The 25,463-nt window shown below is 40.5% G+C and overlaps 1 protein-coding gene across 2 annotated transcripts in view; it reads left to right on the top strand.

The window, feature by feature from the left end:
- Positions 1-21,074, top strand: part of sla1a (Src like adaptor 1a) — a 48,939-nt gene extending 27,865 nt beyond the window's left edge. Inside the window, exons 3-10 of one of the 2 annotated variants that reach the window (XM_061931025.1) lie at positions 12,630-12,755; positions 12,933-13,028; positions 13,102-13,201; positions 13,305-13,391; positions 13,460-13,563; positions 13,723-13,854; positions 20,058-20,178; positions 20,241-21,074. In XM_061931025.1, the coding sequence (XP_061787009.1) occupies positions 12,956-13,028; positions 13,102-13,201; positions 13,305-13,391; positions 13,460-13,563; positions 13,723-13,854; positions 20,058-20,178; positions 20,241-20,442 (819 nt within the window). In that variant the 5' untranslated portion in view covers positions 12,630-12,755; positions 12,933-12,955 and the 3' untranslated portion in view covers positions 20,443-21,074. Of the gene's footprint in view, positions 1-12,452; positions 12,756-12,932; positions 13,029-13,101; positions 13,202-13,304; positions 13,392-13,459; positions 13,564-13,722; positions 13,855-20,057; positions 20,179-20,240 lie in introns of those variants that run through there. The other variant, XM_061931027.2, reaches the window with a different exon arrangement.
- The last annotated feature ends 4,389 nt before the right edge of the window (positions 21,075-25,463 follow it).

Here is a 25,463-nt window from a genome sequence, read left to right on the forward strand (position 1 = left end):
GAAAAGGATTTTCAAATCATTGTATTCCGTTTATATTTACATCCAACACAATTTCCCAACTCATATGGAAACAGGGTTTGTATATATATGTGTATGTATGTTTTTTTACTGAATGAGACACCCAGAATGTACATGAAAATAAAGAATGTGGGATTTACAATATTAACTATGAAGGATAAAACACTGAATATTGACAACATATGAACGTCACACCCCCTCTCCATCCACATATTTTACAATCAAGCGAAATGCAACAAACACAGCAAAATATGGACACAGAGGGTAAAAAAACCCCCACCTACAATCTGATGTATGTGATGTAACGTTAAGTTTTAGAACTTTGTTGTAAAAATCTCTTTCCGCGTCTGTCCTGACACCCACTTTTCAGGCTGGTCGCTCTGGAAACACTCTGTGGAAACGCTCCCCGCCCACACTGCTTGGTGCCTCGTCACTTAGATGACCATACTAACTAAGTAGATTACTATAGTAACTAGTATATCATGCAAAAGCGCAGATTCTAACCATTGAAAGACTTTGTATAGTTGAAGACTTACGGTCATTCGACAACATCACTGCACATCATAATGGCAGCTACACTTTCCATCTTAAAGATCTAAAAAATGTATTTGAGAATGTCCGGTGGGCCAGATTGAAAAGCCTAACAGGCCTTAATTTGCCCAGGTCTGCTATAGATCCAGGAACCAGAGGTTGCAGGAACCAAAAGTTCCTGAACTTTGTGGTGGAAAAGGGCCTAATATAGGGCATTATTGGAGAAGTGGAGCCAATTTCTTTGTTGGCATTTACCCATCCCTATTTGCAGTCCTGGACAAGATCATCGGTACTTAAAACAGAGAGATGGCTGCAGGAAATCACATCCAAAGGCCATTTATTTTGTTGAAAGTTCTTTGTTTAGCTTGGACAAGCAGGTTTAGCAAAGTCCCGATTCCGTCTTTCCAAAACACAAAAGGATATCTCCGCCTGGCTTAGGATGACAAATGCCGTGGGATGGTCCTGAGGAGAAGTCAAAGCTCCTCATGGAAGTGCCAGCGGGGAATTGGTCTAGCAGCCAGTGGAAAAGAAAGCCTGGAGCCTTAATTTGCCCAGGTCTGCTATAGATCCAGGAACCAGAGGTCCCAGGAACTAAAAGTTCATGAACTGTGTGGTGCAAAAGGGCCTAATAGAGAGCATTCTTGGAGAAGTGGAGCCAATTTCTTTGTTGGCATTTACCCATCCCTATTTGCGGCCCTGGACAAGATCATCGGTACTTAAAACAGAGATGGATGCAGGAAATCACATCGAAAGGCGATTTATTTTGTTGAAAGTTCTTTGTTTAGCTTGGACAAGCAGTTTTAGCAAAGTCCCGATTCCGTCTTTCCAAAACATAAAAGGATATCTCTGCCTGGCTTAGGATGACAAATGCCGTGGGATGGCCCTGAGAAGAAGTCAAAGCTCCTCATGGAAGTGCCAGCGGGGAATTGGACCAGCAGCCAGTGGAAAAGAAAGCCTGGAGCCTTTGCTTTGTTACGTAACAGACGCTTGGCGTCAGTGTGCCTGCACTGCACCACGGGGGGAGCCAGGGGCCACCAAGCACTCCATGCTTGCTTTAATGTCCCTGCAGATTGAGGCTTCCAGATCACTGGTGCATTCTTCCAAAGACGTTATCAGATGTGGCTTAGAGGCGGTCCAAAAGAGGAGGGATGGACGCGCCTTCTTCTCACACAGGTGCACAGTGAAAACGCACGCCGTGAAAATAGCTCACTGGCGAGTAATGACTAGGTAATAAATGATGACATGGCGATTATCTCCCATCTGGATGCCTGCAGGCATCTTATTATGGGCTTGGCAGGGGCTGGCGTTGGCACGGTAACCCGTAGTTACCCGGCCCGGGGGACGTAAAGCCTGGCATTATCTCCGCCCTGAGGTGGAGCGGGATGGGACGCACAGGTGGGGCCCCACAGTGAGGAAGACTTTCACTTCAGTTGCAGGACTTCCACAAAGTCTCAAGTATCCTGGAATAACCTCACAAGCCGCTTGAAAGATTCTGTTTGAATCATTACCGCGGTCCCTGATGTCATTCTCTCCGCAACAAAGCGGACAAAAACAGCCAATAGACGAGTTCTTATTTGGCTATTTTTGTACAGGACTTTATGTTTTAGGTCTGGGATGGAGTTCACAAGAAGTCCTTAGGAGCAAATTTGGACCCAATCCTGGGACTTTTAGCATGATAAGGCCCTTTTCTAGGGCAGAAACTTATCAATGTACCCCGGTAAATGAAATACCACCAAAAACTAGCTTGTTAAATAATAGGAGTGTCAAAAAAATGTATTTTCTTTAAAAAAAGAAATGTTGGATACTTCTCTTGTTGCCTTATTGTGTGAATGCTCCAAACATTCACATACATGGTTTTTTACACCAAAATTCATCTATTTATTCTTTTTCTTCTCCACATTTTTCATCCGATTCAAACTGTTCAGCCTATTCGGGAATCGCGGCCTTTCCCTTGACAAATTCCCAGATTTCCCAGGATTCCAAGTTTCAGGGACATGTTCCCCCCATTTAAAAAGTTTTTTGCAAATATTAGCTCATTTGGAATTTGATCCCTGCAACATGTTTCAAAAAAGACTGAGAAAGTTGAGGAATGCTCATCAAAGACTTATTTGGAACATCCCACAGGTGAACAGGCAAATTGGGAACAGGTGGGTGCCATGATTGGGTATAAAAGCAGCTTCCATGAAATGCTCAGTCATTCACAACCAAGGACGGGGCGAGGGTCACCACTTTGTCAACAAATGCGTGAGCAAATTGTCCAACAGTTTAAGAACAACGTTTCTCAACCAGCTATTGCAAGAAATTTGGGGATTTAACCATCTAAGGTCTGTAATATCATCAAAGGGTTCAGAGAATCTGGAGAAATCACTGCCGAAAACCAACATTGAATGCCGGTGACCTTCGATCTCTCAGGCGGTACTGCATCACAGGGGCTCAGGAACACTTCAGAAAACCACTGTCAGTAACTACAGTTGGTCGCTACATCTGTAAGTGCAAGTTAAAACTCTACTATGTGTCATGTCTGTGTAATCATGTTTTGTTTTATTTAGTTATTGGACTCTTTAGTTTCTGGCTTTTCACTCCCTTGTCTTGTTTCCATGGTTACCCATTAGTTTCACCTGTTCCACGTTTTGGACTCATTGTGCACTCTCTGTCACGACAGGGACTATGGCGAGGTTTGTTCTCCCGAGGTGCAAGTGATTTGGACCAGACATGGCGTGAAGGTGAATACATGATTTATTTATTACTATCAAAAAGGAACAAACGAAAAGCGCGCACAATGGCGGAGGTAAAAAAAAACTTGGCGAATGAAAACAAAACTTGCTCAAAGGTAGAAACTGTGAACACGAAATAAAAAACACTTACTGTGGCATGGGACCGTGAACAGGGCTTGATACGAGAGGATAGCAGAGTTAGAAAAGATATGACACCAGGACGAACAACAGAAAATGAAAAGCTTAAATAACACAGACATGATTAACAACAGGTGCGTGACTCAAAACAGGTGCGTGACATGACAGGTGAAAACTAATGGGTTGCTATGGTGACAAACAAGAGTGCACAATGAGTCCAAACGTGGAACAGGTGAAACTAATGGGTAACCATGGAAACAAGACAAGGGAGTGAAAAGCCAGAAACTAAAGAGTCCAATAACTAAACAAAACAAAACATGACTAAAACAAAACATGATTACACAGACATGACACTATGCAAAGCCAAAGCCATTTATCAACAACACCCAGAAACCCCGCCGACTTCGCTGGGCCCGAGCTCATCTAAGATGGACTGATACAAAGTGGAAAAGTGTTCTGTGGTCTGATGAGTCCACATTTCAAATTGTTTTTGGAAACTGTGGACGTTGTGTCCTCCGGACCAAAGAGGAAAAGAACCATCTTGACTGTTCTAGGCGCAAAGTGTAAAAGGCAGCATGTGTGATGGTATGGGGGTGTATTAGTGCCCAAGACATGGGTAACTTACACATCTGTGAAGGCGCCATTAATGCTGAAAGGTACATACAGGTTTTGGAGCAACATATGTTGCCATCCAAGCAACGTCTTGTTCATGGACGCCCCTGCTTATTTCAGCAAGACAATGCTAAGCCACGTGTTACAACAGTGTGGCTTCATAGTAAAAGAGTGCGGGTACTAGACTGGCCTGCCCGTAGTCTAGACCTGTCTCCCATTGAAAATGTGTGGTGCAATATGAAGGCTAAAATATGAGAAGGGAGACTGTTGAACAACTTAAGCTGTACATCAAGCAAGAATGGGAAAGAATTCCACTTCAAAAATGTGTCTCCTCAGTTCCCAAACCTTTACTGAGTGTTGTTAAAAGGAAAGGCCATGTAACACAGTGGTAAAAATGCCCCTGTGGCAATTGTTTTGCAATGTGTTACTGTCATTAAATTCTAAGTTAATTATTATCTGCGGAAAAAATCTAAGTTTCTCAGTTTCAACCTTAAATATCTTGTCTTTGCAGTCTATTCAATTGAATATAAGTTGAAAAGGATTTGCAAATCATTATATTGTGTTTTTATTTACCATTCACACAACGTGCCAACTTCACTGCTTTTGATTTCGTGAAACCTGGTTATAAATGTACTTTTTGAGCACATACTGTGATAATAATGATCATTTTGGTGACAATAATGGTGATATGAAATGTTCATATTATAGTTATTTTGTACCACTCTGCCATGCATCATCAAGCTGACTTCTATAAACTACATTGAACTGTGAAATGTGGTGGAAAGCACACAGGTCCACTGGGACCTTTGGTTCCAGAAACTAAAGGTTACAGGACCTTGGTGGAAAAAGGCCGTAATGAGTAGATTTACAGATACCAGGAAATTGTGGCCAAATACAGAATTGAACCATCCCAGGGGATGTTGAGTGTTAAGCGTTTCCACTTTGCAGCTGCTGAACGAGGTGAAGACATACAGGAGCATGTAGCGTAACAACTAAAGTCTTTTTGTGGTTTCCCAGATCCAGTGAGGTCAGACTGACTTCAGATGTTGCTATTCGCAGTCGCAGTCAGCGGTGGTGCAGCATGTGGAATGTGGAATGGTTTAAGGGCATAAAAAGAACCTTAGGTGGGGAAAAAAACTTGAACCCTGATGACAAACACATCAGGACTCAAGCTTCCAGAAAAAAAAAATGCAGGCAAATCTTTCCAGTCGGTAATTTTGTCATTTTAGACGGAAAGCTTCGGTCTTTATGAAAACTACTTACAAAGCATTAACTGTCTTCTGAAAATTGCTTACGACTTCCCCGACGTGCGCTGTAATAACAAACATCAGTCAAGTTCTGGAGGCTTCCGTAAACTACCGCAATAGGGAAGTCCCTGACTGATAAATATTAGCTTTAACAGGACCAACAGCTGCGAGTAACACTTTGTGGAGGTTTGTACGCTAATGATGAGGTACATTTTTTATGTACAGACCTCACATTTTAGCTTTTTGGGGGACTCGTTGGATTTAGTCCACAGTCGACAATCAGCAGGATCCAATCTATAGCAGGAGGGCCACAGACTAAGACAAAGGATCGTCTCGATTACTGTAACCTATTATTTTCGGGTCTCCCTATGTCTAGCATTAAAAGATTACTGTTGGTACAAAATGCGGCTGCTAGACTTTTGACAAGAACAAGAAAGTTTGATCATATTACGCCTATACTGTATATACCTTTATATACATATATACCTATACTGTATATATATATATATATACATATACCTATACTGGCTCACCTGCACTGGCTTCCTGTGCACTTAAGATGTGACTTTAAGGTTTTACTACTTACGTATAAAATACTACACGGTCTAGCTCCGTCCTATCTTGCTGATTGTATTGTACCATATGTCCCGGCAAGAAATCTGCCTTCAAAGAACTCCAGCTTATTAGTGATTCCCAGAGCCCAAAAAAAGTCTGCGGGCTATAGAGCGTTTTCTATTGGGGCTCCAGTACTATGGAATGCCCTCCCGGTAACAGTTAGAGATGCTACCTCAGTAGAAGCATTTAAGTCCCATCTTAAAACTCATTTGTATACTCTAGCCTTTAAATAGACCCCCTTTTAGACCAGTTGATCTGCCGTTTCTTTTCTTTTCTGCTCTGTCCACCTCTTCCTTTGGGGACCCGGGGTGGACCGCTCGCCTGTGCATTGGTTGGGAACATCTCTGCGCTGCTGACCCGTCTCCGCTCGGGATGGTCTCCTGCTGGCCCCACTATGGACTGGACTCTCACTATTATGTTAGATCCACTATGGACTGGACTCTCACTATTATGTTAGATCCACTATGGACTGGACTCTCACTATTATGTTAGATCCACTATGGACTGGACTCTCACTATTATGTTAGATCCACTATGGACTGAACTCTCACGCTATTATGTTAGATCCACTATGGACTGGACTCTCACATTATTATGTTAGATCCACTAAGGACTGGACTCTCACTATTATGTTAGATCCACTATGGACTGAACTCTCACTATTATGTTAGATCCACTATGGACTAAACTCTCACTATTATGTTAGATCCACTATGGACTGGACTCTCACTATTATGTTAGATCCACTATGGACTGAACTCTCACACTATTATGTTAGATCCACTATGGACTGGACTCACATTATTATGTTAGATCCACTATGGACTGGACTCTCACTATTATGTTAGATCCACTATGGACAGGACTCTCACTCTTGTGTTAGATCCACTATGGACTGAATTCTCACAATATTATGTTAGATCCACTATGGACTGGACTCTCACATTATTATGTTAGATCCACTATGGACTGGACTCTCACTATTATGTTAGATCCACTATGGACTGGACTCTCACACTATTATGTTAGATCCACTATGGACTGAACACTCACTATTATGTTAGATCCACTATGGACTGGACTCTCACACTATTATGTTAGATCCACTATGGACTGAACACTCACTATTATGTTAGATCCACTATGGACTGGACTCTCACAATATTATGCAAGATCCACTATGGACTGGACTCTCACATTATTATGTTAGATCCACTATGGACTGGACTCTCACATTATTATGTTAGATCCACTATGGACTGGACTCTCACACTATTATGTTAGATCCACTCGACATCCATTGCACCGGTCGCCCTGGGGCGGGGGTCCCCACATCTGCGGTCCTCTCCAAGGTTTCTCATTGTCCCATTGGGTTGAGTTTTTCCTTGCCCTTATCTGGGATCTGAGCCGAGGATGTGGTTGTGGCTTGTGCAGCCCTTTGAGACACTTGTGATTTAGGGCTATATAAGTAAACATTGATGGATTGATTGATTGATTGAAGGATGCGAAGATCATTTTGGTTTTTAACTTTCAAAACCAGTACAATATTTAAATTGTTTTGAAAGAACTGGAAAATGCAATTTTGGTGGAAGTTTTGTGAGATGGCGAACTGAAACACTAACAGTTAGCACACTGGCTAGATAGCGTCTAGTAACAAAAATATCAGCAAAATTAGCTAACAGAGCAAACATGATAACAATAGTATGCTTACAGTTAGCATTAGTGAAATACCAAAATATACACACTTTTTTAGCTACCATATATTCTGGACTACAAGCGCTACTTTTTTCCTACACTTTGATTCCTGTAGCTTACAAAACAGTGCGGCTAATTTATGCATTTTCCTTCGCTAAGAGCGATATGTGTTTAAAAAATAGTTTTCCACAGATACTGAAATGGCGTGTTACTTTTGGATGAGTTTTCTCACTGCAGGTGTTGCGGGTTGGTAATGTACTTCCTGTTTTAATGCCTTGAACCGGAAGTACAACCGTCAATAACGTTTCTGCTCAAAAGGATTCTTCATCATCACTCCAAGCAACCTTTGTAGGTTTTACAATATAACAAAAAACTGTTTATACTTACTAAACTGTCCCATGTGGGATGTCTGTAGGAGTGTTTTCATGCATATTTATACATGCGGTCGTAATGTAATCAAGCTCGCGTCGTTCGCATTAGCAAATATGTTAAAATGTGGACAAGTGTATGTAGTGTTTTAACTTACTTTTTGTATTGTTTTAGTTTCGAAATTCACCAAAACGTCACGGTGGAGTTATTGAGTCTGTTTAGCTGATCGGAGAGCTAGCTTACGCTGCTAAGGGGTCCAAGACGATGACTTCTGTTTTGTTCGATCAGCCGTTTTACTGCCGTGTGACAGGCACCGTTTGGAAACATTCAAGGTATGTAAATAAACATTTATAAAATATTTCGTGCCAGTACATATCTGCGGCTAATACTGTATATATAAAAAAAAATATTTCTTCTAACATTTTGTTGGTGTGGCTTAAATAGAGGTGCGCTCTATAGCCTGGAATTCACGGTAATTATTGAGAGGTATGTCATGAAGTAGGTCTATAAAATTGACTAAATACTTATAAAAGATTGTACCAGAGATTGTTTCGATTGGTCAGGTGCACTTGTTAGGTTTGGTTGTTATCAGTCATCAACAATTGAGAACAGAGAAATGGATATTGAAACAGTGTAGGTCTGACTTGGTAGGGTATGTACAGCAAGTAGTGGACATAGAGAGAGAGAGAGAGATCAGAAAGCATAAGAAAAGTATCTACATTTGATTGTTTACATTTGATTATTTACAATCCGGGGAGGGTGTTAGTTAAGGGTTAAAGTTGCCTGGAGGTGTTGTTTTATTGCGGTTTTGAAGGAGGATAGAGATGCCCTTTCTTTTACACCTGTTGGGAGTGCATTCCACATTGATGTGGCATAGAAGGAGAATGAGTTAAGACCTTTGTTAGATCGGAATCTGGGTTTAACGTGGTTAGTGGAGCTCCCCCTGGTGTTGTGGTTATGGCGGTCATTTACGTTAAGGAAGTAGTTTGATCAGGGTATCAGGGAGGTGTAGCGGATTTTATAGACCAGGCTCAGTGCAAGTTGTTTTACTCTGTCCTCCACCCTGAGCCAGCCCACTTTGGAGAAGTGGGTAGGAGTGAGGTGTGATCTGGGGTGGAGGTCTAGAAGTAATCTGACTAGCTTGTGCTGGGATGTTTGGAGTCTAGATTTGAGGGTTTTGGAGGTGCTAGGGTACCAGGAGGTGCATGCGTAATAGAAAAAGGGTTGAATGAGAGTTCCCGCTAGAATCTTCATGGTGCTTTTGTTGACCAGAGAGGAGATTCTGTAGAGAAATCTCGTTCGTTGGTTGACCTTTTTGATGACCTTGATTGCCATTTTATCACAGGAAAGATTAGCCTCTAGAATGGAACCTAGGTAGGTGACCTCATCTTTCCTGGTGATAACAATGTCACCCACTTTTATAGTGAAGTCACTGACTTTCTTAAGGTTGATGTGGGACCCAAATAGGATGGATTCCGTTTTACCTAAGTGTATGGATAGTTTATTGTCAGTTTTACCTAAGTGTATGGATAGTTTATTGTCAGTTTTACCCAAGTGTATGGATAGTTTATTGTCAGTTTTATCTAAGTGTATGGATAGATTATTGTCAGTTTTACCTAAGTGTATGGATAGTTTATTGTCAGTTTTACCTAAGTGTATGGGTAGTTTATTGTCAGTTTTACCCAAGTGTATGGATAGTTTATTGTCAGTTTTACCTAAGTGTATGGATAGTTCATTGTCAGTTTTACCTAAGTGTATGGATAGTTTATTGTCAGTTTTACCTAAGTGTATGGATAGTTTATTGTCAGTTTTACCTACGTGTATGGGTAGTTTATTGTCAGTTTTACCCAAGTGTATGGATAGTTTATTGTCAGTTTTACCTAAGTGTATGGATAGTTTATTGTCAGTTTTACCTAAGTGTATGGATAGTTTATTGTCAGTTTTACCTAAGTGTATGGATAGTTTATTGTTAGTTTTACCCAAGTGTATGGATAGTTTATTGTCAGTTTTACCTAAGTGTATGGATAGCTTATTGTCAGTTTTACCTAAGTGTATGGATAGTTTATTGTCAGTTTTACCTAAGTGTATGGATAGTTTATTGTCAGTTTTACCCAAGTGTATGGATAGTTTATTGTCAGTTTTACCTAAGTGTATGGATAGTTTATTGTCAGTTTTACCTAAGTGTATGGATAGTTTATTGTCAGTTTTACCTAAGTGTATGGATAGCTTGTTGTCAGTTTTACCTAAGTGTATGGATAGTTTATTGTCAGTTTTACCTAAGTGTATGGATAGTTTATTGTCAGTTTTACCTAAGTGTATGGATAGTTTATTGTCAGTTTTACCTAAGTGTATGGATAGTTTATTGTCAGTTTTACCTAAGTGTATGGATAGTTTATTGTCAGTTTTACCCAAGTGTATGGATAGTTTATTGTCAGTTTTACCTAAGTGTATGGATAGTTTATTGTCAGTTTTACCTAAGTGTATGGATAGTTTATTGTCAGTTTTACCTAAGTGTATGGATAGCTTATTGTCAGTTTTACCTAAGTGTATGGATAGTTTATTGTCAGTTTTACCTAAGTGTATGGATAGTTTATTGTCAGTTTTACCTAAGTGTATGGATAGATTATTGTCAGCGAGCCAGGTGCAAGTTCTACAGAGTTCAGCACTGAGGATTTTATCCGCCTGTGACTTGTCCTTGCCGGATACCAGCAGGGCCGAGTCATCCGCAAACAAGAACAATTCACAGTCGCATGCTAATGACATGTGGTTTATGTATATTAGGAACAGTAAAGGCCCTAATATACAGCTTACTGAGAGGGGGGGGGGGACACGGTGCCGTTCACCTCTACCACCTGTTCCCTCCCCTCCAAGTAAGATTGCATCCAGCTCCATGAGGTTTTGTCAAATCCGATTGCTCTGAGCTTAGTGTGGTTAACGGTGTCAAAGGCCTTCTGAAGGTCCAGCATGACCATGCCGCAGTATTTGCCCATGTCCATCTCATGTTTGATGTGGTCACTCAGATAGAGAAGGCATGTGTCAGTGGAGTGGTTAGTTCTGAAGCCGGATTGGAATTTGTACATGAGTTTATTGGTGGCAAGGTAACTATCGACCTGTTCATAAACTATTTTTTCCATTACTTTCGAAATGGAACTGAGAATAGAAACAGGTCGGTAGTTGCCAAGTTCCAATTTGCTTCCTTTTTTAAAGAGGGAAGTTACTTTTGCTATCTTAAAATCTTTTGGTACTTGGCCGTGTGAAATTGAGAGGTTTATTATGTGTGTGATGATTGGGGCAATGATGGAGGCAGAGTCCCTGAGAAATATGGAGGGGATATTGTCAAGGCCGGAGGCCTTGTTTGGGTGGAGCGCGCTCAATTTTTTAAGCAGATATCAGCTGTGGTGGGGTTCGGTACCTCCAACAAGGTTAAGAACCACTGACTTAAGGTTTTCAGCAGTGACGTGCGGTCTCACCTGCCATCATGGAAAGAAAAAAAAAGTATTAAATTGTTATATGTATTCAGTGATTATACTATAAAGTTATTTTCCATATAACTTCACCAGTTTTAGATTATTTTTATTCAAAATCGCTGAATTTTCACATTTGTTGTCAAATACTGAGAAGAGACGGTGCGGTGATCAGCAGCCAGTTGAGGCACGTCACTCAGTGCCTCACCATGGATTGCGGACCCGGCTAACTGCTGGCCTGCTGTGCAGTGAGACCGTATTGCTATATGAATTATATTATACATTTCCATAGTTTAGTTAGCTGAGGTATATAATGTACAGTGTATTTTGTCAACAACTGTATGTGTGTAACGTATTTATTGTGCTGAGCAATCATAAAACTGCTGCGAAGATGCACTGTGTGAGGCTTGCAGTAATCCCGCCTCCTGGTGCCGGTTAATGCACCCCTGCCGCAGAATGCACCCCCCGACGGGAACGCCACACCAACCAAAGCCCACACCCAAACCCTCCACGTGCAAGACCGAGTCTACCCAAAAAAAGTCACTTAACAAGAAGCCAAAAAGTGCAAAAACAACATTGCTCGCGCCGGAGGAGCCGTGAACGACTGCAGGGACACAACATTAGGTACACCTGCAGACTGCAGCACGGATTTCATATTTCATTCATTCACAACTCCTCCAACACCAACACCACTGTTCCCGCACTTATAAGTAAAGGTAAGACCACGTTTTTTTTAATTAAATGTGCTTTTTTGTGTGCTACAGTTTGTATGTGTAAAGTTAAAGTTTAGTTCAAGTACCAATGATTGTCACACACACACTAGGTGTGGTGAAATTTTTCCTCTGCATTTGACCCATCCCTTGATCACCCCCTGGGAGGTGAGGGGAGCAGTGGGCAGCAGCGGCGCCGCGCCCGGGAATAATTTTTGGTGATTTAATAACCCCCAATTCCAACCCTTGATGCTGAGTGCCAAGCAGGGAAGAATGCTGGTATGAGCTTTTAAACATAACCCGTTAACTGCTGCCAATCAAATGGTGAATAAGATACTCTTTAGGGTTCATATGTTTGTAAATCTGACTGTGATGAAGTCAGTGCCTCACCAGCCATCAACCTCACCGCACCTCACTGGTTTTCAGTGTTCCGTATATGGTACTGTCCTCTTTGTTTTGTTGTACTGTGAATTAGCTGAACACTTGCGGCCATTCCTCTTCCTCATTTTGTGGCAGGAAGTGTGTTGTCAGTCCCGAGCAGACTCTTGACAAGTCATTACTCTCCACGACACGAAGGAGCCTACACCTCCGCCACCAGGGCCGTTGCGATGGCTCCTCACGTCTCTCTTGATGTCAAAACGGGTACGACTTTTTGCTTGTGTTCCTTGTCCAAAACATTCTTGTTCTCTGCAGCTTTCAGTGAAATAAGATGTCAGCGCACGGACCGAGCTTGCCTCTAGTGCATGAGTGCTGAGAGAGCTGGTTGACAGGCGTCTATAGGAAGTTAACCAGGCTGATGTGTCTCTGTCTTTACTTCAGGCCAAGTTTGATTCGCGTGGAGGATGGGTAACGTGATGCGAGGCGTGGGCATCCGTCCCAAAGTCGACGTGAGAGACCCCGGCAACCCTCAGAAAGGTGAGATCTCCTAACGCCAAACTGAACGTGACAATGGAGGCCACGTTTGATACGTCAACAATCTGGTGTGTAGGGTCAGAGGACAGCCTGATGGTAGTGCTCACAGACTACCCGTCTCCAGACATCGGCAAGCCCATCTTCAAGATGGGGGAGAAGCTCAGCATCATCTCGCAGTACGCTCATCTGCATTTTTTGGTTTGGTTCCGCTATTGAACGGAGAACTGCAATCTCCTGCAAAAGATCATGGTTTCTAATTCCCTTTTGGCTGGTGCTTAGTGACGCCTACTGGTGGAAGGTTAGTTCCATTCAGACGGGAAAGAAGAACTACATCCCCGACAGTCACGTGGCCAAAGTGTACCACGGGTAGGTACACCTACACATCCACCTGGCACAAAGAGTCCATGGCGACTGATTATTAACTGATCCTTCAGTTGGCTGTTCGAGGGGGTGACGAGGCAGAAGGCTGAGGAGCTGCTGCTTCTACCTGGGAACGTGGTGGGCTCCTTTCTGGTACGGGAGAGCTCTGTGGAGCGCGGTGAGGAACTCTTATCTGTCTGGAATGACTAAGCCTGAAAAAACATAAACACGGCTGTCGACTTCTGCTTTTTAAAAATAAAAAAAGATAGCTGCACCTTCCTCAAAATAACTCAGCACAAATTGACAGCTCGACTGACTTTTCTGTGTGGGTTTTTAGGTATGTACGTGCTCTCGATCAGGCACAGCCCCATAAAGCACTATTGCATCTACCGGCTGGACAACAGCTGGTACTACATCTCCCCTCGCCTCACCTTCCAGTGCCTGGAGCAAATGATCAACTACTATTCTGGTGAGCCGAAAGAAAACACAAATGAACAGAAGCCCAACAAAGTCTCCTAACAGTCAAAATGTTTATATTAGTAGGTAGGGTTGTTATAATGCCAGGATGACAATAGTTAATACCTATAGATTTCCCAAGGTCACACTTTGCCTTCCTGGTGAAAGAAATAAAGCAGGATTGTTCCAAGTGTCGCCAAGCAACACAAGAGTCTCTCTAAACTGTGTTTTCTTAGCACTTAAAGAAGTGATAAAGGTTGGCTTGCACGTTTCTGTAGCTTTCCTGTGGAACTCAGTGGCCTAGTGGTTAGAGTGTCCGCCCTGAGATCGGTAGGTTGTGGGTTCAAACCCCAGCCGAGTCATACCAAAGACTATAAAAATGGGACCCATTACCTCCCTGCTTGGCACTCAGTATCAAGGTTTGGAATTGGGGGTTAAATCACCAAAAATGATTCCCGGGCGTGGCCACCGCTGCTGCCCACTGCTCCCCTCACCTCCCAGGGGGTGATCAAGGGTGATGGGTCAAATGCAGAGAATAATTTCGCCACACCTAGTGTGTGTGTGACAATCATTGGTACTTTTAACTTTAATAGACTGTCCCTGGGCTTGTGGTGGCAGATCTCTGCTTTCACTCGCACTGTAAAAACTTTCATGACTGCTTGCATTTGACTGCCAAAAAATACCTGACGAAAGTAGGAATGTAACGATAAACGGTATAATGATAAACCGCGGTCCAACTCCCGACCGTTTAAAATTATCGTAAAACCGTGATTAATAACTCTTTGATAAGCTAACGGACCGGTGATACTGCTCATTTACTGGAAAAGCATGCTAATGCTAGCTCATTAGCGAGTTTAATGCTAACACGAATACGAGAGACATTCACGTCTTTCCCCATTAAGAAAGGACATACTCCAATATAAACTTGTATCAACACATTAGAAAATTCCAGCGGAAATTTTTGATGGGCCTGCTATCTGTGCCCTGGACCCTCAGGCCGGGGGTTGCCGGATGCCGCCATGCCTTGAAAATGGTGCAGAGTGTCCGAATCCGTGAGTTTTAGGTGTAATCAAGGGTTGGAATTGGGGGTTAAATCACCAAAAACGATTCCCGGGCGCGGCCACCGCTGCTGCCCACTGCTCCCCTCACCTCCCAGGGGGTGATCAAGGGTGATGGGTCAAATGCAGAGAATAATTTCGCCACACCTCGTGTGTGTGTGACAATCATTGGTACTTTAACTTTTTAACTTTTAAGTGTACAAAATGAGTTATAGAGCTAGCCTAAAACGTTAGCATGCGCGTATTAAAATGCTAATACTTAGCACGTGTGCCAACGATGCCATTCTAACAGTTAGCATGTCTCACATTTCAAGTAAGACAGCTGTAAGGTGTATGGCTGCGGAAATACAGAAAAAAATTGTAAAATTAGATGAAAAAGTTAGCATCCCTAAGTTAGCTTGCTAGCATGCTATCGTTTGCATGTTAACAAGTAACACATACCAAGTTATAGGACTCTGGGGTAAACAAATTTAAAACTAGCTCAAAAAAGTAGCATGCTAATGTTAGCAGGCGAGCAAGTTAATATTAGCATGTGTCACATACCAAGTTATATGACTCTAAGGTGTATGGCTGGGGAATTAGAATATAAAGTGTAAAATTAGCTAAAAACGTTAGCACTTTAATGTTAGCATGCTAACAGAGTAACAGGTTAAATGACTGTAGGGTAAACGGTTGCAGATAATCCTAATAATCCATACATTGATTATTAGGAGCAGAGTGATTGATCAAAACTTGAAGGAATGATGACAACAGGAAGTGAACTGGCGCTCCGTCACATAAACCGGAAGTGATGCATCCAAAACCCCTTTTTTTTTTTTAAGCATCAACAAGCACTCTAAAATTTGCACAAATGTCAATGGAAAAAAATAAACACGGTTAAACACTCTTAAGAAGCCAGAACAAAATGTTATAGTTTTTCTGCCAATGATTGTGTAAATCTATTTTATGGAATGTTTAAAAAAAAACTTGGTTGAAAGATGTCAGTGTGTGCATAAGTACTTTAACACATTCCGTATTAATAATAACCGTGATCATTTTCATCACAATAACCGTGATATGAAATATTCATATCGTTAGAGCAGTGTTTTTCAACCTTTTTTGAGCCAAGGCACATTGTTTTCATTGAATAAATACGAAGGCACACAACTAGCAGAAACATTAAAAAATACAAATCCACCAGGTTGTCTTTTTTTTTTTTTAGTTTGTCGTTTTCTGTGTGTAGTGCTTTAGTTCCTGTCTTGCGCTGTTATTTTGGTGGCTTTTCCTGTTTTGTTGGTGTTTTCCTGTCGCAGCTTCACGCCTTCCTTTGAGTGCTATTGCCTGACCTGCTTTGTATTGGCAATCAAGACTACTTCAGTTGTACGGATGCTATCCTTCTTTGTGGGGACATTGTACGGACACACACTGTAAGTCTTTGCTGTCGTCCAGCATTCTGTTTTTGTTGACTTTGTAGCCAGTTCCGTTTTACTTACGTTTTGCATAGCCATTCCTATGCTTCAGTGCCTTTTCCTACAAGACTTGCCTTTTGTTCATTTTTGGTTTAGCATTACGTACCTTTGTACCTGCACTACAAAAAATGAAATCCAAGGAAGATTAAATATCTCAAATAAGGGTGATATTTGCTTATTTTATGTCTAATAAGATAATTCTTCTCACTAAGCAGATTTTATGTTAGTCTTTTACTTGTTTTAAGTGTTTTGCTCCTAAATGATCTCAGTAAGATATTACAGCTTGTTGCTGAGATTTGATGACCTATATTGAGTAAAACATGCTTGAAACTAGAATATCAACTGATGCAAAGCTGTGTCATCAACACTCACAAGTATAAAACTACTTTTTTAAAGTCATCATTTCTTATTTCAAGCATTAAAAAAAATCATGACTTTTTCAATGAAACAATAGAAAACAGGTACTCATATAGTAGTAGTACAGTCGGCACAGTACAGTAAACTGACAGTTAATATTTAAACATTTAACATTTCTAACTATTTTGAACAGAAATAGTTAATGCACATTCAGATGAATTCCTCAAAATTACAATTAAAAAAATGTTGGCCGGGGGCGGGCTGTAAATATGCGCACTAATTGACTGAAAGAGCACGCACTTGGCGCGATGATGTCATGTTGTCGATGGAAAAATGCATTTTTAGAACATATGATTTGCCTGAGCGGCTAGGAGACTCCGAGAGTAACAAGCGCTTGCCTTGTTGCCTTTCCATTAAGAACAATAAATTAATTTTTAGTATAAGTTTGCTGCTTTCAAGAAATGTAATGCCGAGCGCATATCATTATGTCAAGATAATGGCACTAGCATTTACTTCATTTAAGAATACTTTTCAACATATTGAGCAAAAAGGTCTCTTTTTTTTTCTATCAAGAAAAGTGCACTTGTTATTAGTGAGAATATACTTATTTTAAGCTATTTTTGGCTTAATTGAGGTTAGCTAATTTGACTTGTTTTGGAAAGTCTTGACAAGCCAAATGTTCTTGTTCTATTGGCAGATCATTTTGCTTAGTTCAAATAAAATACCCCTCATTTTTGTATTTTTTTTCTTGTTTTTGAACACTGACTTTTTGCAGTGTGCACGCTGTCTCCCGCTGTGCTCTGCATATTGGGATCACGACAAACCATCCTCGACGCGTTCCGACTTCGACAAAGCAATGAACTGCCTGCTGCCACCTACTGGAGTACTACACGGTTACCCTGCCAGGCTCTATACGGCACAGACACTAGACAACGGCACATTATTTTAATTATTCATTTGCAAAAAATATTTTTTTGGACCATTTAGGTGAAGTTGCATAATTTCCCACGGCACACCAGACAATATCTCACAGCACATTAGTGTGCCGCGGCACAGTGGTTGAAAAACACTGCCCTAGACGGAAGATACACCTCTCTTTCACTTTCAATCAGTACTTCTACTTGCTAAATATAGCGGCACTTATGTTACCATTTCTGTACAAGCGAGGACCAACCGAAAGCACCAAATCTGCATTTATAAATTCCTAAATATGTGGAAACACTGCATCGTTTTTTTTTAAGACATCAGGCGTTCTGCAGACTCAGGGATCACATGCCAATCATTGCTGCATTTTTCAAACGGACGATACTGAAAAAAAAGCAAGTATCAACAGGTAAGAAAAGTTGGTTTAGTTTGGGGTCCTTATACACACACCACAGCAAAGCAGAAAGCCGTATTGCTCCGCGTTGCATCAAACGGTGCGGCTTCGTAGCTTACCAAAGTCGTACTAAAACATTTTGTGTAATGTACTATATTCTCAAAGAAACTTTAAAACGTTTGGGTGTTGCTTGCTTACGGGTACTTGCTACCGTCATTTATTGAAACACCGGCGTCAGTCAACCTGCAGTGCACACGTATCTCTTATGTGTGACTGCCATTATCATTACACCATGTACAAAATAAAATTGCTTCGAGGTCAGTAAGCACAACCAGATTTACAAACTCCGTTTCCATACGAGTTGGGAAATTGTGTTAGATGTAAATATAAACGGATGTAAATCCTTTTCAACCCATATTCAGTGGAATATGCTACAAAGACAACATATTTGATGTTCAAACTGATAAACTTTTTTTGGGGGCAAATAATCATTAACTTTAGAATTTGATGCCAGCAACACGTGACAAAGAAGTTGGGAAAGGTGGCAATAAATACTGATAAAGTTGAGGAATGCTCATCAAACACTTATTTGGAACATCCCACAGGTGTGCAGGCTAATTGGGAACAGGTGGGTGCCATGATTGGGTATAAAAGTAGATTCCATGAAATGCCCAGTCATTCACAAACAAGGATGGAGCGAGTGTCACCACTTTGTCAACAAATGCGTGAGCAAATTATTGAACAGTTTAAGAAAAACCTTTCTCAAGCAGCTATTGCAAGGAATTTAGGGATTTCACCATCTACGGTCCGTAATATCATCAAAGGGTTCAGAGAATCTGGAGAAATCACTGCACGTAAGCAGCTAAGCCCGTGACCTTCGATCCCTCAGGCTGTACTGCATCAACAAGCGTGTGTAAAGGATATCACCACATGGGCTCAGGAACACTTCAGAAACCCACTGTCAGTAATTACAGTTGGTCGCTACATCTGTAAGTGCAAGTTAAAACTCTCCTAGGCAAGGCGAAAAACGTTTATCAACAACACCCAGAAACGTCATCGGCTTCGCTGGGCCTGAGCTCATCTAAGATGGACTGATCCAAAGTGGAAAAGTGTTCTGTGGTCTGACGAGTCCACATTTCAAATTGTTTTTGGAAACTGTGGACGTCGTCTCCTCCGGACCAAAGAGGAAAAGATTGTTCTAGGCGCAAAGTGTAAAAGGCAGCATGTGTGATGGTATGGGGGTGTATTAGTGCCCAAGACATGGGTAACTTACACATCTGTGAAGGCGCCATTAATGCTGAAAGGTACATACAGGTTTTGGAGCAACATATGTTGCCATCCAAGCTACGTTACCCTGCTTATTTCAGCAAGACAATGCCAAGCCACGTGTTACATCAACGTGGCTTCATAGTAAAAGAGTGCGGGTACTAGACTGGCCTGCCTGTAGTCCAGACCTGTCTCCCATTGAAAATGTGTGGCGCATTATGAAGCCTAAAACAGAGACCCCCGGACTGTTGAACAACTTAAGCTGTACATCAAGCAAGAATGGGAAAGAATTCCACCTGAGAAGCTTCAAAAATGTGTCTCCTCAGTTCTCAAACGTTTACTGAGTGTTGTTAAAAGGAAAGGCCATGTAACACAGTGGTGAACATGCCCGTGTTGCAGCCATGAAATTCTAAGTTATTTATTATTTGCAGAAAAAAAATAAAGTTAATGAGTTTGAACATCAAATATGTTGTCTTTGTAGCATATTCAACTGAATATGGGTTGAAAAGGATTTGCAAATCATTGTATTCCGTTTATATTTACATCTAACACAATTTCCCAACTCATATGGAAACGGAGTTTGTAGGTCGAAAAATACGGTATTCATATTTTGACAACCCTATTAGTTAGCGACAGCGCTTTATTGCACTGGGACAAACAGAAACAAAACGAAAACAACAACCGACCGAACGGTTGTTTTCATTCTGCGCCTCCACACACTTAAATTGATGTTTTCCAACCTCCAGGGACATTTTTGCTTTGATTACAGACTTTGCGGACGGCCTTTGCTGCGCGTTGACCTCTCCGTGTCTGAGCGACCCAACAATTCCACCAGCGGGTGAGGCGCCGGTCGTCATGAGGAGCCACTTTGACTGGAATAAAATAAACAGGTAGGCGTAATGCTAACCCAAAGATGCGCTGGTCAAGTTACGATTACGATCTCCCCACACAGGATGCAGCTGACCGCCACCGGCGGCCACGATGACAACATGGTGAGCTACGGCATGAAGAACAGCATGGCCGACTACCTGTCCTTTTCGGGGTACCACGAGGGAACCCGAGGCACGGGGGTGGAAAACAGGAAGAAGAAGAGCAAATCTGTTTACGCATTGCCGGAAAGCGGCCTGGACAACATCGACTATGACGCCCTGTAGGGGCCGCTGTAAGACTTCTTGTGCACAAGAAACTAACTACCGTATTTTTCGGACTACAAGTCGCAGTTTTTTTCATAGTTTGGCCGGGGGTGCGACTTATACTCAGCAGCTACTTATGTGTGAAATTATTAACACATTACTGTAAAATATCAAATAATATTATTTATCTCATTCACGTAAGAGACTTCTCAGTTGGTTATTTATGCCTCATATAACGTACACTTATTCAGCCTGTTGTTCACTATTCTTTATTTATTTTAAATTGCCTTTCAAATATCTATTCTTGGTGTTGGCTTTTATCAAATACATTTCCCCAAAAAATGTGACTTATACTCCAGTGCGACTTATATATGTTTTTTTCCTTCTTTATTATGCATTTTCGCCCGGTGCGACTTATACTCCGAAAAATAGGGTATGCTTTTGTTTTCAAGTTACGCCATGCTAATATTTTTGTCGCGTAACTTTACGCACAGTTTGAACAGTAACACTGTGTTTGAATATTTATTGAAGTGATTTGGCGTACCACTGGTGGTACACGTACGACTGCATTATATAATTTTTTTGTGCTGTATTTTTCAATTGTTGCTGCTTATTCTATAAACCCTGTTTCCATATGAGTTGGGAAATTGTGTTAGATGTAAATATAAACAGAATACAATGATTTGCAAATCATTTTCAACCCATATTCAGTTGAATATGCTACAAAGACAAGATATTTGATGTTCAAACTCATAAACTTTTTTTTTTTGTAAATAATAATTAACTTAGAATTTCATGGCTGCAACACGTGCCAAAGTAGTTGGGAAAGGGCATGTTCACCACTGTGTTACATGGCCTTTCCTTTTAACAACACTCAGTAAACGTTTGGGAACTGAGGAGACACATTTTTGAAGCTTCTCAGGTGGAATTCTTTCCCATTCTTGCTTGATGTACAGCTTAAGTTGTTCAACAGTCCGGGGGTCTCCGTTGTGCTATTTTAGGCTTCATAATGCGCCACACATTTTCAGGTTTGGACTACAGTCAGGCCAGTCTAGTACCCGCACTCTTTTACTATGAAGCCACGTTGATGTAACATGTGGCTTGGCATTGTCTTGCTGAAATAAGCAGGGGCGTCCGTGGTAATGTTGCTTGGATGGCAACATATGTTGCTCCAAAACCTGTATGTACCTTTCAGCATTAATGGCGCCTTCACAGATGTGTAAGTTACTCATGTCTTGGGCACTAATACACCCCCATACCATCACACATGCTGCCTTTTACACTTTGCGCCTAGAACAATCCGGATGGTTCTTTTCCTCTTTGGTCCGGAGGACACGACGTCCGCACTTTCCAAAAACAATTTGAAATGTGAACTCGTCAGACCACAGAACACTTTTCCACTTTGCATCAGTCCATCTTAGATGAGCACAGGCCCAGCGAAGCCGACGGCGTTTCTGGGTGTTGTTGATAAACGGTTTTCGCCTTGCATAGGAGAGTTTTAACTTGCACTTACAGATGTAGGGTCGCTACATCTGTAGTTACTGACAGTGGGTTTCTGAAGTGTTCCTGAGTCCATGTGGTGATATCCTTTACACACTGATGTCGCTTGTTGATGCAGTACAGCCTGAGGGATCCAAAGTCACGGGCTTAGCTGCTTACGTGCAGTGATTTCTCCAGATTCTCTGAACCCTTTGATGATATTACGGACCGTAGATGGTGAAATCCCTAAATTCCTTGCAATAGCTGGTTGAGAAAGGTTTTTCTTAAACTGTTCAACAATTTGCTCACGCATTTGTTGACAAGGTGGTAACCCTCGCCCCATCCTTGTTTGTGAATGACTGAGCATTTCATGGAATCTACTTTTATACCCAATCATGGCACCCACCTGTTCCCAATTAGCCTGCACACCTGTGGGATGTTCCAAATAAGTGTTTGATGAGCATTCCTCAACTTTATCAGTATTTATTGCCACCTTTCCCAACTTCTTTGTCACATGTTGCTGGCATCAAATTCTAAAGTTAATGATTAAAACAATTTTCTGTGAGTAAAAAAAACAATTCGCAAGTATAAAAGCAATTTTCTTCAATTAAAAAACAATTCCCAAGTAAAAAAAAGATTTTCAATGAAAAAACATTTTTTAAGTAAAAAACAATTTTTTTAAGTAAAAAAACATTTTTTTTAAAGTAAAAAACGATTTTTTTAAAGTAAAAAACAATTTTTTAAGTAAAAAACAATTTTTTAAGTAAAAAACAATTTTTTTCTATTAAAAAACTATTTGAAAGCATTTTCTTTTCTTTGATTAAAAACAAATTAGCAAATAAAAACACAATTTTCTGCAAGTAAAAAAAAAGATTTTCAATGAAAAACCATTTTTTAAGTAAAAAACAAATTTTTTAAGTGAAAAACAAATTTTTAAGTAAAAAACAATTTTTTAAGTAAAAAACAATTTTTTAAGTAAAAAACAATTTTTTAATTAAAAAACAATTTTTTTATTAAAAAACAATTTTTTAATTAAAAAACTTTTTTTAATTAAAAAACTTTTTTTTAAGTAAAAAACAATTTAAGTAAAAAACAATTTTTTTAAGTAAAAAACAATTTTTTAAGTAAAACACAATTTTTTAAGTAAAAAACAATTTTTTAAGTAAAACACAATTTTTTAAGTAAAAAACAATTTTTTTCTATTAAAAAACTTTTTGAAAGCATTTTCTTTTCTTTAATTAAAAACAAATTAGCAAATAAAAACACAATTTTCTGCAAGTAAAAAACGATTTCCAAGTAAAGAAAACCCCAAATTTCTTCAATTAAAAAACGATTCGCAAGTAAAAAAAAATAAAAAATTGCAAGTAACTTTTTTTAAACTTTCTGCAAGTTAAAACTTTTGGCAGTAATATTCCAGCCTGCGCGATCCACACACTTGCACACGTAATTCAAAATAATAATTAAATATATCATTAGTATCAACAGGTCAGTTTTTTTCTTGACATTTTGATAGTTTTTTTTGTCCGATTGTGTTTCAACATTATGCTGCGGGCTACACTTTGGACACGCCTGCTATAAATGTACCTGTGGCGGGAAACACTGACCACCACGGCGGAACAAAAGCAATCGTGCCTTTTGCATTTCCTTCTAAACTGAGTGCACACGTCCAAACAAAAACACCGCTGAGTGGTAAAGTATGATAAGCAAATGTTGCAGGGAATGTAAACACAAGCAAGGTGGGAGTCGGACAGAGAGAGATAGTCGTAATCGTTCAAATAGGAGACGTCTCTTCATCCTTTTAAGTCAAATCAGTATCGCCTTTTGGAAGAAAAAAATCTCTCAAAACCAGACAGAAACAATCTAGAAGAGTGCAGACCTCCAAGGCCTGTAATACACATTCATAATAATAATAATTGATTTAATTTGTAAAAAGCACTTTACATTGAGCAAACAACCTCAAAGTGCTACAGTGTACTAAAAAATAAAAAAAAATAATACAAATAAAAACAGCCTAATAGCTAGAACTAGTATTAATATTTCTATTAAAAAAAAGGCTTTTTTAAAAAGAAGGGTTTTTAAGCCTTTTTTAAAAGCATCCACAGTCTGTGGTGCCCTCAGGTGGTCAGGGAGAGCGCTTCACAGACTGGTAGCTTTGTCCTCGGAGGTCGGAGGAGGTTAGCCTGTCCGGAGCGGAGGTGTCGCGTGGAGGATTTGGGGGTGATGGGGTCATTAATAACAACTTCCTGTACCGAGCAGAGTTTTACCACGAAAATGTTTGTGTTTGACTGAAAAACTGAAAGCCCCTGGAGGTGTCCAAAACAACTTCTTCTTTTTTTTAACAACCTCATTAGCTAGCTTTAATCATATAGAGACAGTGGCTCAGCATTTTGTTCTCCATTAAAAGAGCAAATAATGTCCGCAGGGTAGCACTACTGTATGCATGAGTGCACATGTGTGTGCGTATAATATAGAATGTGTGTGTGTGTGTGTGTGTGTGTGTGTGTGTGTGTGTGTGTGTGTGTGTGTGCGTGTGTGTGTGTGTGTGTGTGTGTGTGTGTGTGTGTGTGTGAGTAGTCAGCAGAAAGTCTTCCCACCTCCTGTAATTGCTATTCCACCGTCATGTCATATTAGGGCCCTTTTTTCTCTTGCTCAAACTGAGTGTAGGCAGCACTCATGCAGCTGAATGAGGTCACCAGGAATATATTTCTAATGGAGCAGTCAACGCAATAATAACACGTTATAATACAAGCCCACCACTTCATTTTACTTGGCCCGCAAACACCTGGAAAATAATATGCGTCAAAAGTACCTTATCTTATCTTACTAAATGTATTCGTTCTTTCCATTTTGACCATACTTGCCAACCCTCCCGGATTTTCCGCGAGACTCCCGAAATTCAGCGCCTCTCCCGAAAACCTCCCGGGACAAATTTTCTCCCGAAAATCTCCCGAAATTCAGGCGGAGCTGGAAGCCACGCCCCCTCCAGCTCCATGCGGACCTGAGTGACGTCAGGTGCGCAACACCACGTAAATCGTTGGCCAACCAAAAAGTAACCCCAGTACGCTATAGACAACATTCACCAGGAGATGGCAACAGACAAACATAGATCACTCTATTACATTCCTCCCCTTTTAGAAATGTATAGAAGTTACTCAAAATAAATAAACAACCCAACCAAAAAAATGCAGCAGCTCAATTAAAAAACTGTACTTAAGCCACATTCTTTTCTTTTTTTTTTTAGTACTGAACTCTTAACCCTCATTTGTAAAAAAAATAACATGCTTATTATACAAACAGTATTTGTACACCTTTAACACAGATTTTTATACTGTCTTCAGAGATTCCGTTTTTTTGGTGGTACTCGAAACCTTTCTGGGTACCCGCGAAAGGGTGTTCAGCATGGTTGGAAAAATAGTGACAGAGAATAGAACAAGAATGGACAATTCAACCCTTAACTCAACAATGAGTAGATGAGTGTTATGTGTGTGTATATGTGTAAATAAATGAACACTGAAATTCAAGTATTTCTTTTATTTATATATATATATATATTATATATATAT

This window comes from Nerophis lumbriciformis, linkage group LG37 (assembly GCF_033978685.3).
Source record: "Nerophis lumbriciformis linkage group LG37, RoL_Nlum_v2.1, whole genome shotgun sequence".
Lineage (NCBI taxonomy): Eukaryota > Metazoa > Chordata > Actinopteri > Syngnathiformes > Syngnathidae > Nerophis > Nerophis lumbriciformis.